The sequence below is a fragment of the Monodelphis domestica genome, chromosome 2, assembly GCF_027887165.1.
Source record: "Monodelphis domestica isolate mMonDom1 chromosome 2, mMonDom1.pri, whole genome shotgun sequence".
In the NCBI taxonomy this organism is placed as follows: domain Eukaryota; kingdom Metazoa; phylum Chordata; class Mammalia; order Didelphimorphia; family Didelphidae; genus Monodelphis; species Monodelphis domestica.
Window position 1 is genome coordinate 235174669 of NC_077228.1, and position 18819 is coordinate 235193487.

Genomic DNA, 18819 nt, shown 5'->3' on the forward strand with positions numbered 1-18819 from the left:
GATTGGATGACCTTTGTGATGACTTGCTGGAGTCTTTTTGCTAGTATCCTTTTTAGGATTTTTGTGTCTATATTCATTAGGGAGATTGGTCTATAGTTTTCTTTCTCTGTTTTTGGCCTGCCTGGCTTTGGGATCAGTACCATGTTTGTGTCATAGAATGAATTTGGTAGAACTCCTTCTTGGCCTATTCTGTCAAATAGTTTGTTTAATATTGGGATTAGTTGTTCTGTGAATGTTTGATAGAATTCATTTGTGAATCCATCTGGACCTGGGGATTTTTTCTTAGGGAGTTCTTTGATGGCTTGCTCAATTTCTTTTTCTGAAATGGGGTTGTTAAGGTAATTTATTTCTTCCTCTTTTAGTCTAGGCAATTTATATTTTTGTAAGTATTCATCCATATCACCTAGATTGTCATATTTGTTGCCATATAATTGGGCATAGTAGTTTTTAATGATTGCCTTAATTATCTCTTCATTAGAGGTGAGGTCTCCTTTTTCATCTTGGATACTATCAATTTGGTTTATTTCTTTCCTTTTTTTAATTAGACTGACTAGTACTTTGTCTATTTTATTTGTTTTTTCAAAGTACCAGCTTCTAGTCTTATTTATTAAATCAATAGTTCTTTGACTTTCAATTTTATTAATTTCTCCTTTGAGTTTTAGGATCTCTAATTTAGTCTTCATCTGAGGATTTTTAATTTGTTCACTTTCTAATTTTTTAGTTTGCATGCCCAATTCATTGACCTCTGCCCTTCTTAATTTGTTAATATATGAACTCAAGGACATAAATTTCCCCCTGAGTACTGCTTTGGCTGCATCCCATAGGTTTTGAAAGGATGTCTCATCATTGTCATTTTCTTCAATGAAGTTATTGTTTCTATGATTTGTTCTTTAACTAACTGGTTTTGGAGAATTGTATTGTTTAATTTCCAATTAATTTTTGATTTACCTCTGCATGTTCCCTTACTAATTATTATTTTCATTGCATTGTGATCTGAGAAAGTTGCATTTATTATTTCTGCTCTTTTGCACTTGTTTGCAATGTTTTTATGCCCTAATATATGGTCAATTTTTGTAAATGTACCATGTGCTGCAGAAAAGAAGGTATATTCCTTTTTGTCCCTGTTTATTTTTCTCCACATGTCTACTAACTCTAATTTTTCTAAGATTTCATTCACTTCTCTTACCTCTTTCTTATTTATTTTTTGGTTTGATTTATCTAGTTCAGATAGAGGAAGGTTCAGGTCTCCCACTAGTATAGTTTTTCTATCTATTTCATCCTTGAGTTTCTCCTTTAGAAATTTGGATGCTATGCCATTTGGTGCATACATGTTGAGTACAGATATTTCCTCACTGTCTATACTGCCTTTTATCAGGATGTAATTACCTTCCCTATCTCTTTTAACTAGATTTATTTTTACTTTGGTTTTGTCGGATATCATGATTGCGACTCCTGCCTTCTTTTTGTCAGTTGATGCCCAATAGATTTGGCTCGACCCTCTTACTTTCACCCTATGTGTATCTACCTTTCTCATATGTGTTTCTTGTAGACAGCATATGGTAGGGTTTTGGACTCTAATCCACTCTGCTATTCGCTTGCGTTTTATGGGTGAGTTCATTCCATTCACATTCAGAGTTATGATTACTAGCTGTGTATTTCCCAGCATTTTGATTTCTGCTCCTTTACCTGCCTTTTCTTCTTTCACTATTTCCTTCTACACCAATATTTGCTTTTGAACAGTCCCCCTTGTTCCCACCCTGATTTTACTTCTCTTTCTACCCCCCCTCCCTATTTATCCCCGCCTTATTTTCCCTGTAGTCTTTCTAAAATTAACCCCCCACTCCCTCCCTCTCTTGTACTGCTTCCCTCCCCACCGACCGTTTGTTACCCTTCTACTCCCCTATAGGGTGCAAATCTATCCTCTGCCCCCAATGGATTGAATTGTTTTTCCCTCTTTGAGTCACTTTCAAAGCACGTAAAAGTTGAGTATTTCCTGTCTCTGACCTCTTTACCCTTCCAGTGTATTGATGTTCTCCCCCCCTCCCACCATGAGCTTCTTTATGACATATAAATTTACCCTCATTTGTTTCTTTTCCCATTTCTTTTAATATTAACCTATTTTTAAGCTCTAGTTTTATATATATATATATATATATATATATTCATACTCATGTGTATGTATTTTTGCATGCATATATCTATATACCTATTTATGTCTTGTCCTTTCATCCTATACAGTTTGTTGCTGTTCCCTCTAAGTATACTTCTTTTTGCTGCCCAGCGAATAACAACAGTTTTTAAGAGTTACCAATGATCTCTTTTCTTATAGGGATGCATATCATTTTAACTTATTGAGTCTCTTAAAATTGTTTTTTTGTTTTTTTCCCCCTCTTTTTTAATTACCTTTTAATGATTCTCTTGAGTTCTGTGCTTGGACATCAAATTTTCTGTTCAGGTCTGGTCTTTTCTTTACAAATTCTTGAAATTCTTCTATTTTGTTGAATGACCATACTTTCCCCTGTAAGAATATAGTCAGTTTTGCTGGGTAGTTGATTCTTGGTTGTAGACCTAGTTCCCTTGCTTTCCGGAATATCGTATTCCATGCCTTTCTTTTTTTCAGTGTGGATGCAGCCAGATCCTGAGTTATCCTCACTGTGGTTCCTTGGTATCTGAATGACTTCTTCTTGGCAGCTTGTAATATCTTTTCTTTGGTCTGATAGTTCTTGAATTTGGCTATAACATTCCTGGGTGTTGTCACTTGGGGATTAAGTACAGGAGGTGATCTGTGGATTCTATCAATCTCCACTTTTCCCTCTTGTTCAAGGATTTCGGGGCAGTTTTCTTTAATAATTTGTTGTAATATAATGTCCAGGCTTTTTCTTTTGTCATGGTCTTCTGGTAGGCCAATAATTCTTAAATTGTCTCTCCCTGAACAATTTTCTAAATCCTCTGTTTTGTGAATGAGATGCTTCATATTTTCCTCAATTTTTTCATTCTTTTGGTTTTGTTTTATAGTGTCTTGCTGCCTTGTGAGGTCGTTCGATTCTAGTTGTTGTATTCTGGTTCTTAAAGACTGGATTTCATCCTCAGTTTTTTGGTCATCCTTTTCCTTTTGGTCAGATTTTCTTTGGAGGGCATCTTTCATCTTCTTCACCTCATCTTTCATCTGCTTTGCCTCATCTTTCATCTCCTTTGCCTCATTTTCCAGCTGGTTGATTTTGGCTTTCAAGACACTATTTTCTGTTTCCAGATGTCTTATCTTAGTTTTTAAGTTCTTTTCCCAATTGTCTTCAGCCTCTCTTAATTGTGTTTTGAATTGCATTTTGAGTTCTTCCAAAGCCTGTATCCAATTCGCTGGGATTTCTGATTTTTCCTTTGCTGGGTCCTCCCCCTCTGTTTCATTCGCTCTTTGCTCATTACCTGTGCAGAAGCTGTCTATTGTAATTTCTTTCTTCTTTTTCTGTGGTTTGCTCGAGTTTATCCCTTCTTTGCTCCCCGTATTTGGCTGTGCTCTTGCTCCTCTCATTTTGTTTTGGTTTTGGGGCTGTCAGTCTCCCCTCTTGGAACTTTGTCAGATCTCTTGGTACAGTCTCTAGGGGAGGAATGTTAGCTTCCCTGTCCTCTGGAGGCTTTTGATTGGATTGAGTTCAAATGGGTTGGGCTGTATGTGGTATGAAACACTGAGGTTATGAAGACTCCTGGAAGGCTGGGCTGCCCAGGCTCTCTCCAATTCTCTCCAGCTGCTTCTCCACTGTCTGCAAGTGCCTTTGCCCGCCTCCCTAAACTCTGAGGAGTTCTGATGGGATTAGTTCAACTGGATTGGTCTGGAGCCCGATGGAGGGATCCAGCCACAGCCCATTTCTCCCTGGCTTCCTCCCCGCTGTCCAAGCTGAATGCCGCTGCTCACAAGGTAGACCCTCCAAACCAGCACCTTTGCCCACTCAGAGGTTCCCGCTGCTGCTGGGGGCTCAGCCCTCTGGGTTGTGGGGGAGGGGTCCTGGGACCTTCACTCTGCCTTCCCCTTAGCCCTGAGTATTCTGGGATTCTGGCTTTTGGGGGTCGTACCTTTTGATTTGAGTCCAGAAGGAGGGTTCCCCGCTTCTGTCCTGTTGTTCAGATTGAATTTTGGTGCCCTAGGAGCATTCAGTCTGTATCGGTAAGGAAGGGTCTTTCAAGAGGTCTGAACTTTTGCTGCTTGCTAAGCTGCCATCTTGACTCCGCCCCCTTAAGAATGAATTTTGAGGAGTTGAGTGGCTCAGTGGATTGAGAACCAGGGCTACAGATGGGAGGTCCTGATTTCAAATACTTCCTAGCTATGTGACCCTGGGCAAGTCACTTAACCCCCATTGCCTAGTACTTACCATTCTTCTGCCTTGGAGCCAATACATAGTATTGATTCTAAAACAAAAGGTAAGTGTTTAAAAAAAAGAATGAATTTTTAATAATTTTTTGATGTATGGTTGGCAAAAGATAACCTGTAAGGAGACATTTTGCTCTACTAAATCAAATCTTTTTTCATAATTAACAAATTATAAACCCAATTTAATCTTGTATTCTGTATATCTTTACCATGATTGTATCGTTATAGAACATCACTTGTGAAAGCCTGCCTCTTCATTACCAATATCTTCCCTGAGAATGTCCTTGATGTCTGAGCACATCGTTATATTTACAGTGTTATTGTTTTTGGCTTTGGCAAATCCAGACTGTAAGAACATCTCTGTGACAACACTGATTGGTGTATTGTAAAGGAGGCAGAGTAGGGTGCCCCAAAGAGACTTCTTTTTTTTTTTTAAACCCTTACCTTCCGTTTTGGAGTCAATACTGTGTATTGGTCCAAGGCAGAAGAGTGGTAAGGGCTAGGCAATGGGGGTCAAGTGACTTGCCACACAGCTGGGAAGTGTCTGAGGCCAGATTTTAACCTAGGACCTCCCGTCTCTAGGGCTAGCTCTCAATCCACAGAGCTACCCAGCTGCCCCCCTCCCCCCAAAGAGACTTCTATAGAAGCTTAAGGTATGTAGAAATCAGGGAAAGAATAAACCTTTTGGCATTTTTAAAGTCCTTGAATAAAGAATAATAAGTAGCAGCTTTTGTCCAAATTCTTCATTCTAAAATGTCTGAAGGGACTTGGTGCCCCAATGAGATTTTCCCCCTCTCTGTTATAGGTTAACTCTTCTCTGTTTCTGCTTCTTTGACTTTCACTGTGTGTGTCTCTCTCTTCCTTTCTGTCTCTGGCTCTACATTTCTGTTCTGTTTATCTTCCCCAAACCCTGCCAAACCTCCCCATCCTCAGTTGCATTTCAGAGCTCAGTTCATTAAGTTAAAAAAAAAAAACAAACCCAAACTTTTATGTTCCATCTTAGAATCAATACTGTTGACTGGTTCTGAGGCAGAAGTGTGGTAAGGGCTAAGGAATGGGGGTTAAATGTCTTTCCCAGAATCACAAAGCTAGGAAGTGTGTAAGGCCAAATTTGAACCCAGAATCTCCTATCTTCAGGTCTGGCTCTTTATCCACTGAACCACCTACCTGCCCCTCTCAATTCATTAAGTCGTAATCAGGTTGTCAGACACTGCTTTCTCACTCTCACCACCTCTTTTGGCTTCTCAGTTCTTTTCTCCTACATTCTCTCTTACAGACTTTTCTCAAATTCCCAAGGATGACTCAAATTCAATTACTGGCTCAATGGTCATGATAGTCCAAATTTCTTCTCAGGATTGGGAGGGAGCTCTCATCCTTCTGAAACATGAAATCCCAAATGCCAGTCCATTCTCAATCCTTATTGCTCAAGTTTTCAATGAACCCATTAATTTCTCTATATAGCTTTATCAAATCTAATTTTCCAATATCATATTCAATTATGTAATATTCTCATTTTTTATATTTGGAAAGTAAAGTAATGAAATTCCACTAATTATGTTTTTATATCTTTATCATTTTGCAATTAACTATGCCTTTGAAAATGACATTTCAAGACAAGTAGAAGTATGTGCATGACTAATTTTTCTTAAATCATCATATAATTGCCCCATTTTTCTATTGTAATCATTTTAAATTTAAAATAATTCTTATCTAAGATCATGATTTCAACTCCTGGTTTTCTTGGGTCCTCTGTTGAATTTTTGTTCTAATCTCATAAACCTATAGATAGCATTTTTGTCTTTGATGTGTATATATGGCAATATATTTTGAGATCTTGCTTTTTATACATCCTATAACTAAATTTCTTTTTATAAGTGAATCAAATCCATTAACATCCAAAGTTGAATTTTTTTTCTTAGTTATCTTTATTTTTCATGTAATACAAAAATTTCATCTTACTTCCCTATAGTTAGTCCATTCCCAATTTTACATGTACACATAGGTACTTGCTCTGACACTTACCCACAAACCCAAACAGAATGAAAATCCTGTTTTTTATAGGCATCCACTGCTGGGGGCCATCAGTCCACGACACCTTGACAGAGTCACACGTGGTAGCTGGGGAGACCACAGAGTGGTCCTTGGCAAGATGTGACTGCCCACTCTATCCCCCTTGCATGACAACTTTCATCAATGCCCCTTACCTATGAATTGACATGATTATTATTCCCCCTAGTCTCAAAAGAAATAATGGAAGAGCAAAACACATGTACCCTGATTCTCCAAAACATCACCAAAAGATCAGACCCTCAAACCCAATCCCAAAAGACTATCATGGGTTAACTTTTATTTAGGTGCATAATTCCTAGTGAAACCGCAGCTACAGGCCAAGCCCAAAACTTTCTCATGAAGCCAGCACACAAATCAATCATAGAGGCCCAAAGGTCATGATGGTACAATACATACAGGTACAGTACAGGTACACTAAACTTCAATATGCCTCAGTGACTCAATTTCATAAATCAGTACAAACTCCCTAGTAAGCCACCTGTGATGAAATCATTTATCTTGTGTGTAACCTTTATTCTGTTTGTAATCACAATACAAAAATACAGAATGTTAATCAAGTGATTTGTTAAAAGTTAATGTATCACTTTTCCAATGATTTCTCTTTGATTTTATGTATATGCGTGCCAAGAGAATGGGTATAAAAATAAAGATCAGACATCAGGAAAGTGGAGCAGCTGTCAGATGCAAAGCAATCCCATGGCTGTTATGATTAAGCTGTCTTCCGTTTGTTATTTTTGTTGGCTGATCATTCGCCACCAGTCAGGATACCCTGGAGTCTTGTGCAAGGGTGGACTTTGCCCATGACAACCCACAATTTCACACAACCCAGTTTATTACAAATGGAGATACTCCTAATAAAATTCTCCAGCACCAATTCTAAAGTTCTAGACTAATTCATGGAATCATAGCATTAGAATGGTCCTAAAATCCCATTTAGTTCAATTAATGCCTCTACAAGAATTCATTCTATTATCCATTTACATATTTAGTAAGCATTTTTACTTATTATGTACTAGACTGTTCTATATGCTAGAAATTGAAAAGCAAAAAAGGAAGAGTCCCTACCCTTTAAAAGGAGATTGGGTTGGGGGCAGTTAGGTGGCTCAGTGGATAGAGAGCCAAGCATGGAGGTGGGAGGTCCTAGATACTTCCTAACTGTATGATCCTGGGGAAGTCACTTAATGCCTACTGCCCAGTTCTTATTGTTCTTCTGCCTTAGAACTCATGTATAGTATTGATTCTAAGATGGAAGTTGTTGGGTTTTTTTTAAAGGAGATAATATATTCCATTAAATAAGTCAATAATACTAACCATATACAAAGTTATCATAGAGAGAAAAAAATACTAACAACTGGAGAGAAACAGTAAAGACACTGTGTAGAAAATGGCACTTGGGTTGAACTTTGAAATAAATTCAGAATTCTACAAGATAGGAGGAAGTAGTACGTTTCAGATATAGTGGCAGTCTGTGTAAATACACAGAGATGAAAAATGGAATATCACATATGGAGAACAAGTAGATATTGACCTGAAATAGAAACTATTGAAGGGAAATAATGTGAAGCTAAACATAGCTTGGGGCTAGACTTTAAATTAAATTAATTAATTTAAATGCTGAATGAAAGATTTTGTATTTTACATTTGATAAGAAGAACCAATAAAACTTCTTAAGCAGTGCAGTGATATAATTAGACCTAACAGGAAAAAGGAGAAATTAGAGGCTGGGGAAACCAGTTAAGAGGCTATTGAAACAACATAAGTAGGAGGTGATGAGAGTCTGAACTAGGATGATGGCTGGGTGGGTAAAGAAAAGGAAATGGAGGTAAAAGATGCTGTGTGTGTGTGTGTGTGTAGAGTACAGCTAGATTTTTTGGTGCATAGAGAGCCAGGCTGGGAGGTAGGAGGCCTGGGATTCAGAAGTTTCAGTAACTTTCTAGCTGTGTAACCCTGGGAGAGTCACTAAACCCCAATTGCATAGTGTTTATTGTTCTTCTGTCTTGGAACCAATACTTAGTATCAATTCTAAGACAGAAGGTAAGGATTTTTTTTTTTTTTTAATGTTAGGGGCAGCTGGGTAGCTCAGTGGATTGAGAGCCAGGCCTGGAGATGGGAGGTCCTAGGTTCAAATATGACCTCAGAACTTCCCAGCTGTGTGATCCTGGGCAAATCATTTAAACTCCATTGCCTAGCCCTTACCACTCTTCTGCCTTGGAGCCAATACACAGTATTAACTCCAAGACAGAAGGTAAGGGTTTAAAAAAAAATGTTGTGGGGCTGGCATTAAAAAGACTTTTCCACTAATTCTATTTGTGGGAGTGATATTAAGGATGATGCTGAGGGTCTAAACCTATGTGACTAGGAAAATAATGATACACTCAATAGAAACAGTGAAATTAAGAAGTGGAGTATATTTTTGGAGGAAAGATGATGAATTATCTATTGGAAATTTTTAGCTTGAGATGTCTCAATGAGGAGACTCATTTGGAGATGTGCAGCAGGCAATTAATAATATAATCTCACAACTCAGGAGAGAGATTAAAGATTGACTATAGAAATATGAGTCTTAAGTAATGTTTGTCTGGCACATAGCCGAGTTTGCTAAAATATAAGCCACATGAAAGATACTAGGTAACTGCTTTCTGAAGAAAAGAGAATACATGGATACCCTATATTTTAGCCCTTGGGCCTTATCTGGCTTACTACTCAATGTGAGGGAAGGAATCCTCTTCACCTTCAGACAGGAATGTAGCAAAGATCCCTTACTATTGCTAAATCATCTATAGTTCTGGATAATTAGTCATTGGAAAAAGACTGCTTCCAATGATATGGTAAGCCAAAGCTGAATGACTATACATGCAAAAGTCCTCTAGTCTCCCAAAAAGAGCACCTGATCATTTTCCATAGGTGTGATCCATTTAAACAAACTTATAATGTCTGCATATGTACCAGACATTGCACCTTCAGAGAATGATAACTGAATCAATGAGAATCATTGAGATCATCAAGGGAATGGGAGAACAGAGAGAAAAGAAGGTCTAGCTCTGGAGAATATTCTTATATAGAGGGCAGAAAAAAAGATGATTATCCAGCAAAAGAGACTAGGAAATTGTGGCCAGACAAGTAGGAGAAGTATCAAGAGAGAGAAAAGTCACAAAAATCTTGGAATTGGAAAGTTTCTAGGAGGAGAATGTGGTCAACAGTATTAAATTCTACAGGAAGGTCAAGAAGGATGACTAAAAGGCTATTAGATTTAGAATTTAAGGATGATTACTAAGGACCCATCAAAATATTTATAACATTTCTTTTTGTGGTAACAAAAAAATGGAAGCAAAGTAGATGCTCATCAACTGGGGGATTAGCTAAATAAACTGGTATATGAATTTTGTGCAATATTACTGTGCAATAAAAATAATGAATATGAGGGTTTCAGAGAAGCATAGGAAGTCTTAAAGAAACTTCTGTAGAAAGAAGTAAGCAGAATAAAACAATTATCTACTACAAGAATAATGGGAAGGAAAAAACTGAAACAAATCTTTGTGATTATAATAACCAAGTATGGCCCTAACAAAAGAGATGAGAAAAAATGCACTTTCTTCCTTTCTGCTTAGTATGCTTAGTATTGAAGGTCTAAAGGTATATTTGGAAGATATGAGACATCACATTTTTTTTTACACTTTGTTACAAGAGATAGGTTAAAGAGAAAGGAAGAAGAGGGATATATTTGTATATAGAGGTGATATAAAGAACCAGATATCAATACACATAAAAAAAGGGAAGAGATCATCCATTAACATTGGAGAGAGCAGTCTTAGTTGAGTGACAAAGTCTGGAAGCTAGATTGGAATGGGTTGAGAAGCAGCAAGAGAAATATGGAGGCAATGAGTGAAGATAGACTTTTCTAGGACTTTAACTGTAAAAGGAAGATGAGATACATAATAATAGTTTAAACTAAATCTTAAAATCGAGAAGTAGAAAGGTACTATAGATGTGAATGCTATTTGCACTTTTAGATAAGATAATTGTATTATTAATTTTTATTTAATTGTTTTACTTTGTTACAAGAGGCTTCTCATGGAATTATTATTCATAAATGTACTATAGACATGAAAATACACTAATAAAACTTTAAAAATAGAATAATTAGGGGATGGGAGGATCAAATTTAACTTTGAATACTGGTTTAACTCACCTATTAAAAGAAACTACATTACAGAATGGATAAACAGTAGAGAAGAAAGCAATAGATAATTCCCTCTACAATATACACTAGACCAATGAATCTAGGTTTTCTCCTTTTCAAGAAGATATTATTACCTGCTTGAACCTGGTCTGGTGCCTCTGATGTCCCTGGAGTGCTCCTCTCTCTTGAAGATGGCCTAAAAATACTCTGTTCCCCGACTGCCATCTTTTCCATCTTGGCCAACTCATCTCTGAATAAACGGTCTATATTTTCCTGCAATAGAAATAAGTCTTCTGAGCACCAGTTTATAAGGAATCTTTAAAATATATTATTACCTCTCTATAATGGAAAAAGTCTTGGACTTTGAATGAAGAGATTCAGGTTGATATCCCAGTTCTGACCTTAAATAGCTGTTCAATTAGAGGCAATTCATCTCATCTTGCTAAGTCAGCTTCTTCCTTTGTAAAATGGAGACAATAATGCTAACACAACAGAAGCATCAAGGTATAGTGGATAGAATTCTATACTTGAGAAGATATGGGTTCTAATCCTGCCACTGTCATTTATTAGCTCCATAAGGCACTTAATTTGACTCTTGGAGTCTCAGACAATGTGGAAGGAGTTCCCACACTGATAAAAATCACAGGTCCTTGAATGACATATTGAGCTATTGATATAATTCTTACATTCCCTCCCTCAAAGGTTTATTGAGAGGAAAGTACTTTGTAAATCTTAAATATTATAGAAATGTGAGTTATTATTATTATTCCTTCTTCCAGATTCATTCATTAACACTTATTGCTACCATTTCAGTATTCAGATGATCATGTATAAAACACTACTTTGAAGCCACTAATAATATATTCTTTTTGACCATTTAGGAAAAATATTTTTTCCTTTATTATTTTTAATTAATTTAATTTTTTAACTAAGTTAGAATAAAACACAAACATTTCAACAAACAAAGATAAGCAAGAAAGTATTTCAAGAAAGCATCAATTCTATAGTTTCTTATATATACAATTTATTTTTAAAAATTTAACAAGAGCAACAAAATTGCTTTTTAAAATTTCTTCTGCATTTCTTTTCTTTTGTGCATTTCAAAAATGTTTTATTGATTTCCTTATTTGTATCTCTTTTATTAGCCTTTTCTCTGCATTTGCTTTTGGTGAGTTCCTCTAAAAAAAGATTTTTCTAGAAAGTTTTCCTTGATTGACAACAACCACTATCCAGATTATCTCCCTCCAAATGTCCAGGCCGTTATCTATACTTCAAAGAAAGTTAATTTTGCATTTATTATTTAATAGTACCCGCAAGAAAGACACTTTGGCATTTATTACATATTTCCCTCGTCAAATTATAACTATCTGAAGACAGAGATTGTTCTCAAATGTTTTGTCCATAAAGTGTAACTGGGATATAGTCTTAACAAAAATCTTAAAAAAATATGATGGTTTCTGGTTCAAATATCAAGGTAAAGAGTAAGCAACTCTACCGTTTCAGAAATTCTCAAATTTTATTATGAGGGTCTTATTTAAGAGATCAAAATTAACTATTTTCTCTGTTTCTAACAGTAAGAACTAAGTGAAGAGAATAGCTTTTCCTTAGAGTTTTTTTGCAGAATATGTTTCATGGATGTCAGATTTAGTGTGGACACCCAATCTCAGAATCTCAGAACTCCTGAACTCAGATAATACACAAACCTCAGCCACCTCAGGAACAGGGATTACAGGTATGTACCATCAAGCCTGCTTTACCTTTCTCAAGTTCATACATAAAATAGAAACTTGTCTTTATACCTTTTCTTTTTTTTCTTTTCTTTTTCTTTGATAACAAGCTTGTTGGTTTTAACAACTTTGTTTAGAATATACTGTAGAAAGCAGAATGTAAGAGCTTAAAATCTTGTGTATAAGATCCTAATTCTACCAGAGAATATATTTAATATTTTGCAGCATTATGTTTTGAATATCCTGATGCACTCAATGGGGAAATAAATATGTTAAGACAGAATTCTGGTTCACTTACTAGTTGAAGTGAAGGTTGAGCAACAGGAGAAATTTGGGGTGGCTCTGTGGAACTGACTTCTCTCTGTTCTATTAAACTGGGCTCTTCAGCTATTGAACTAGGCTCCTCTGTTGGTTCTGTTGAGCTGGGTTCCTCTACTGGTTCTGTTGAGCTTTCTTCCTCTATTGATTCTACTGAACTGAGTTCCTCTCTGGATCCTGTTAAAGGGGGTTCCCCTTGTCCTGTAGATAGTTCACTGACCTCCTCTTGAGCTGTTTTTTTTTCTTCCTGGTCTTCTTCACTGACCTGTACCATGAGAAGCAAAAATGGGACAGATCAGCATAATGAGGAAACAGAGAAATTATGCTAACTCATGAAAGAAAACTGGGATTAACACACACACAAAAAAAATGACTACATTTTAAGCTTATTTGCCTTTTTTTTTTTTTAAGTTTTAACCAGATCTGTCACTGGGGTATGGAACTCTAGTTAAGGAAACCCAGGATACTAAAGTAGATAGACAATTTATAGTAAGTCAGCATCATATAGCAAGTGAGGGTCAGAGTTGGGAAGCAAGCCCAAGAATCTTGACACATAGGCTAGTTTTTTATGCACAAGACTGCCTCTTATGACCTATTTATCCTAGTTAATCATATTTTCTTTTTTTTGAAAAAAGTATTTGGCTTCAAATAATTTGGGAAATGTTTATTCTTTCATAACATGTCACTATACAAATATAGCTTTCAGTTATTTAAAATCATATGACTTTATAAATAAAACCAAAGCTTCTATAATAAGGAAAAAGTCTTTACAAAAATATTTATGGCCCTGCTCTTTGTGGTGGCAAAAAATTGGAAAATGAAGGAATGCCCTTCGATTGGGGAATAGCTGAACAAATTGTGGTATCTATTGGTGATGGAATACTATTGTGCTCAAGGGAATTAATAAAGTGGAGGAATTCCATGTGAACTGGAAGGACCTCCAGGAAGTGATGCAGAGTGAGAGGGGCAGAACCAGAGAACATTATACACAGAGACTGATACACTGTGTTAAAATTGAATGTAATGGACTTTCCTACTAGCAGCAATACAATGATCCAGGGCAATTCTGGGGGACTTATGAGAAAGAACGCTATCCAGAAACACAGAAGAAAAACAATTGCTTGATCACATGGTTCAATGGGGTATGATTGGGAATGTAGACTCCAAATGATCACTCTATTGCAAATATTAATAATATGGAAAAAGGTTTTGATTAATGACACATGTAAAACCCAGTGGAATTGCTCATTGGCTATGGGAGGGAGATGGGAAGAGGGGAGGAAAAGAACATGAATCATGTGACCATGGAAAGTTATATAAAGGTTATATGATGATACAAGACAATTTCCTGGTAGCAGCATATTAAAAGTCTTAGTGGGGAAAACAACCTGAATTAGCCAAGTCAAAATAAGAGGCAAAATTATCAATCTCCTGAAGGAAAATAATTTTATAAGAAAATTAAAGCATACAAAACTGACTCCTGGTTTAAAATTTTCTATTGTTTTTAAGACATGTTCTAAAGTAGTGCCATGTGGCAGTCTTTTCTAATCAATTCCATTAATCTTGATTTTTAGGCCTCTGTTTCTAATTGTTCTAATCTGAAAACCATAGGACAGGAAATTTACATACTTGACTATAGTTTCTCTTTGGTAAATTCTGTTTCCTAAGCACATTTCCTAACAAGAACCAAGGTTGAATTAAGTTGCTAGAAAAACCGCCCTTCTATTCTTCAAAGCTACCATTATAACTTTGCTAGATATATGGAATTTCCTTTAACATACTACATGGCACAGAGATAAATTGGAAAACTGAATTAAGTAGTAGAGAATCTCTCCTATATGCTTAACCAGAATCTGGCAAACTAAGGAATAGGACTGATATCTCTATTTTCTATGGACAAGGCAAAAGGGATGTATAAAGTCCTTGGGCAAGTTTTCATTATCTTGATTGTCTTACATTAATTATAAACACCTGTAAATTTACCTCATTCTCATCTATTTGCTGTTCTTCTATACCTTGAGAATTTGATTCAGTTTCTTCTTTGGACCTAGTTTCAATTAAACAAACAGATTGAAATAACAGTGATTTGAAAAGTGAAAAAGAGCAATGCATCTGGATAAAATGAGATATAAAATATCATCTTAAGTATGCTTATTTGTGTGATAAAACTGAGAAAGTACAATAGCCAGAGGAAAAATATACCATAAAGATAACAACCTTCTAACTGTTTTTCATCAATTTGTCCATGTAGGAATGTTATGATAACCCTTTCTAGGGCAGCAGATACATTATAAAAAGTCCAATTCTGCTCTGTAAAGTGATGGAATTTCTATCCCTTTTTAAAAAAGAATGAAGGACTGGAGATTCATAGAGGGTTTTAAAAAAATAAATCTTAATTCTTATTAGCTCTAAATACATTGCTATTTCACAACAAATACTAAGCCTTAATTATAAGGATTTATGATGCAGTTGGGGAGAGAGGATATCAACTACATTCTCAGCACTGAGGAATATGTGACTACCTCTGTAGTATCTCTCTGTCTCTCTTCTCTCCCTCCCTCTATGTTACTCTTTTTTTTTTAACCTTTATCTTCCCTCTTAGAATTAATATTATGTATTGGTTCCAAGGCAGAAAAGCAACAAGGACTAGGCAATGAAGGATAAATGACTTGCCCAGGGTCACACAGGTAGGCATTGTCTTAGACCAGATTTAAACCTAGGACCTCCCATTTCTGGGACTGATCCTAAATCCACCAAGCTATCTAGCTGCCCCTCTCTCTGCTACACTTTAGGGCTAGAGTAGAGCATCCCTATCTTTCTATGATGTTTCAGGCCTTGTAGGGCCCAAGATCAAGGGTGAGGCAAGGATGATCTCTTAATGATCTCTTAATGTCTCTTAAACATTTATGTAGTCTATGACTTTAAAGGTGATTCATTATAGATCAACTTTTAAGGGGTTGATCTTTGGGAATCGCCTTTAAAGTCATAGTTTCCCATAGATTTGGTTTCCTCATCCTTAAAATGAAAGGGTTGTACTAAATGCACTCTAAGGTCTCTTCCTTAGAGAAAAGGGAAGGGAAAGGGGAAAGGGAGAGGGAAAGAATGAGAGGAAGAGAAGCGAAAATAAAGAGGAAAATAAAGAGTTGGAGAAAAGGGAGAAGGGGTAGGGCGGGAACAGAAGTGGGAACGAGGGAAAGAGGAAGGTTAGATGAGAGTGCCTCTTTCCTTATTATATTTAGTAAATATATTGGAGCTCTCAAGGAGACCAGTGTTAGAAGTTTTGTGTCCGGAACTAACATTAAATAAATTCATTTCCTACTTGCTCGAATATAAATTAGGATTGGCTGAATTTCATATTCTGTTGGAACCTGTTAGCGTTTGTTGATGAAGAAGGCACAGCAGGACAAATAGAAATACACTTGAGGGTCAGAGAAAGAGCCAGGGAACTGAACAAAAAGCCTAAGCGAAAAGACGGGGAGGAAAGCCTTGTACACAAGAAATTGGACCGAAGGGGAGAAGCCATGGCCCTGGAAGAGAGAAATAAAAGCTTGAGGCAGGAAGATACTATTCTCTCCCAGAACTTTCTGCTCTAGTTCTCAGAGATAACCCTCTATCCACCGAACCCCTTCCCCCATTTCCCATCAATATTCCAGCAGCTCCCCTTACCCTAGGTCTTCCTCCCCAGGCTCAGCCATCTTCGGTTGCTAAGAGACGCAGTCAACATCCGCGGGCCAAGTCTTCTCTGGAAGGAACCATTCTCAACAGGCCTTAAGACCACCCCTTTGTTTTTACCTGAAATGGAATAGTCCGATCTCTAGTCTCCTTTCCTCCTCTCTTTACCTCCTCCCTCTTTATCTCAATGACAGAAACAGCTGGAACAAGAAATCATGGTTGTTCTGACTAGAGCCTGTGAATAAAGAACGACCCTTATGTTCAGTGACTGATTTATCTATGACTACACTTCACGGTTGCTGCCTATGAGAAGCATTACTTTACTAATATAAACCTTGAACTAGCTCATCATGATTTTAAATTAACAGGTCCCATAGCTTGTTGATTTGTTTGGGTCAGTTAGGGAAAAGGGTATTTGATGGTACTTGAGAAATGTCCTGGCTGGGCTTCTCTGTTTACCATAAGAAAATAAGCATTTATATAGATAGCATACCCCTACTGTGTGTAAGGTACTGGGCTGAGTAAATTTTAAGAATATTCTCTTATTTAAAACTCACAACTATGCAAGGTAAATGTTATTATTATCCTTACTTTACAGTGAGAAAACAAGCAAACAGAAGTTATGTGATTTGCCCAGGTACATACAGCTAGCATGAAACTGGAGCCAGATTGAACTCAGTTTTCCTGACTTTAAACTTAACCATGTGTTGATTGCAATTGATGAACAAGTGGCAGAAATGGAAGAATGGGATACATATCCTAGCCAGATCTGATTGTTACTGACCTAGCCATGAACCTAGGATGGTAGCTCCACCAACTTCCTGGATATCATCTGGGATAGATGGGAGTTCAGGGTAAGTGATAATCTACCTTGCCCCATGGACCCATTTTAAAAAAGAAAACCCTTACCTTCCATCTTAGAATAAGTACTGTGTATTGCTTCCTAGGCAGAAGCATAGTAAGGGCCCGGCAATGGGGGTTAAGTGACTTGCCCAAGGTCACACAGCTAGGAAGTATCTGAGGCCATATTTGAACCCACACCCTCCCATCTCTAGGCCTGCTTTCTTTCTTTTTTTTTTTAAGTTTATTTAATTAATTAATTTAGAACATTTTTCCATAGTTAAATGAATCATGTTCTTTCCCTCCCCTCTTCTCACCCCCCTCCCATAGCCAATGAGCAATTCCACTGGATTTTACATGTGTCATTGATCAAAACCTATTTCCATTTTATTAGTATTTGCACTAGGGTGATCATTTAGAGTCTATATCCCCAATTATATCCCCATCAACCCATGTGATTAAGCAGTTGTTTTTCTTCTGTGTTTCCACTCCCATAGTTTTTTCTCTGGATGTGTGGATAGTGTTCTTTCTCTGGATGTGTGGATAATGTTCTTTCGCATAAGTCCCTCAGAATTGTCCTAGATCATTATATTGCTGCTAGTAGAGAAGTTTCTTATATTCAATTGTGCCACAGTGTATCAGTCTCTGTATAATGTTCTCCTGGTTCTGCTCCTTTCACTCTGCACCAATTCCTGGAGGTTGTTCCAGTTCCCATGGAATTCCTCCAGTTCATTATTCCTTTTAGCACAATAGTATTCCATCAACAACAGATACAATTTGTTTAGCCATTCCCCAATCGATAGACACTCCCTCATTTTCCAATTTTTTGCCACCACAAAGAGCACGGCTATAAATATCTTTATACAAGTCTTTTTCTGTATTATCTCTTTGGGGTATAAACCAAGCAGTGGTATGGCTGTAGGCTTGGCTTTCAATTCATAATTCACTTAGTTACCCATCCTCCTCCCCTTCCCCCAACATGGACCCATTTTTGAATCTCCTTTGTTGGTTCCTCTTGCTAAGCTCACCAACCATTAGAATCTCCTCCAAGGCTCTGTCTTGGTTCCTAATTTCCCTTGCTTGTTGATCAACTTCTACTGAACTAGATGTCCTATAGGAATCTTAACTCAACATATCTAAAATAAAAGCTTTTTGTCTTTCCTCCTAACTTTCCCCACCTTTGAAATTCCCTGCTGTTCTTGAGAATACCATCATCTTCACAATCTCACTCATCTCACATATCCAATCCTTTGCCAAATGTAGTTTCTATCTTAACATCTCTGTCAAAGGTCCTTGTCACTTATTGACTGAACTTGTATAAATATTCGCCTGACTATTTGTTTTCTTTTCCCACACCAATTCATCCTTCACTTAGCTGTCAGGTGATTTTTCTAAATTGTAGGTCTAACCATGTAATACCCTCACTCCCTTGTTCAATAAATTCAAGAGGCTCTCTCTTACCTTTGGGATTGCATATAAACAACTCTGTCATTTAAAGGTCTTCTTGGCCTGCCCTCTTCCTACCTTTCCAGCCTTCTTACACCTTATTCTTCTCTTCTTACTCGATTATATTGGTCTATTTGCTGTTCTTGAAACATGACTCTCCATCTCTACTCCTTGTTCTTGGGCATTGGCCTGAAATAATCTGCCCC

The 18819-nt window shown here is 36.9% G+C and overlaps 1 protein-coding gene across 2 annotated transcripts in view; it reads right to left on the reverse strand.

Moving 5' to 3' along the window:
- Positions 1-16410, reverse strand: part of CCDC40 (coiled-coil domain containing 40) — a 120593-nt gene extending 104183 nt beyond the window's left edge. For both annotated transcript variants that reach the window (XM_001380200.4, XM_007482905.3), the window contains exons 1-4: positions 16322-16410; positions 14639-14702; positions 12636-12920; positions 10745-10883 (exon numbers count right to left, since the gene is read on the reverse strand). In XM_001380200.4, the coding sequence (XP_001380237.3) occupies positions 10745-10883; positions 12636-12920; positions 14639-14702; positions 16322-16350 (517 nt within the window). In that variant the 5' untranslated portion in view covers positions 16351-16410. The remainder of the gene's footprint in view (positions 1-10744; positions 10884-12635; positions 12921-14638; positions 14703-16321) is intronic.
- Between the last annotated feature and the right edge of the window lie 2409 nt (positions 16411-18819).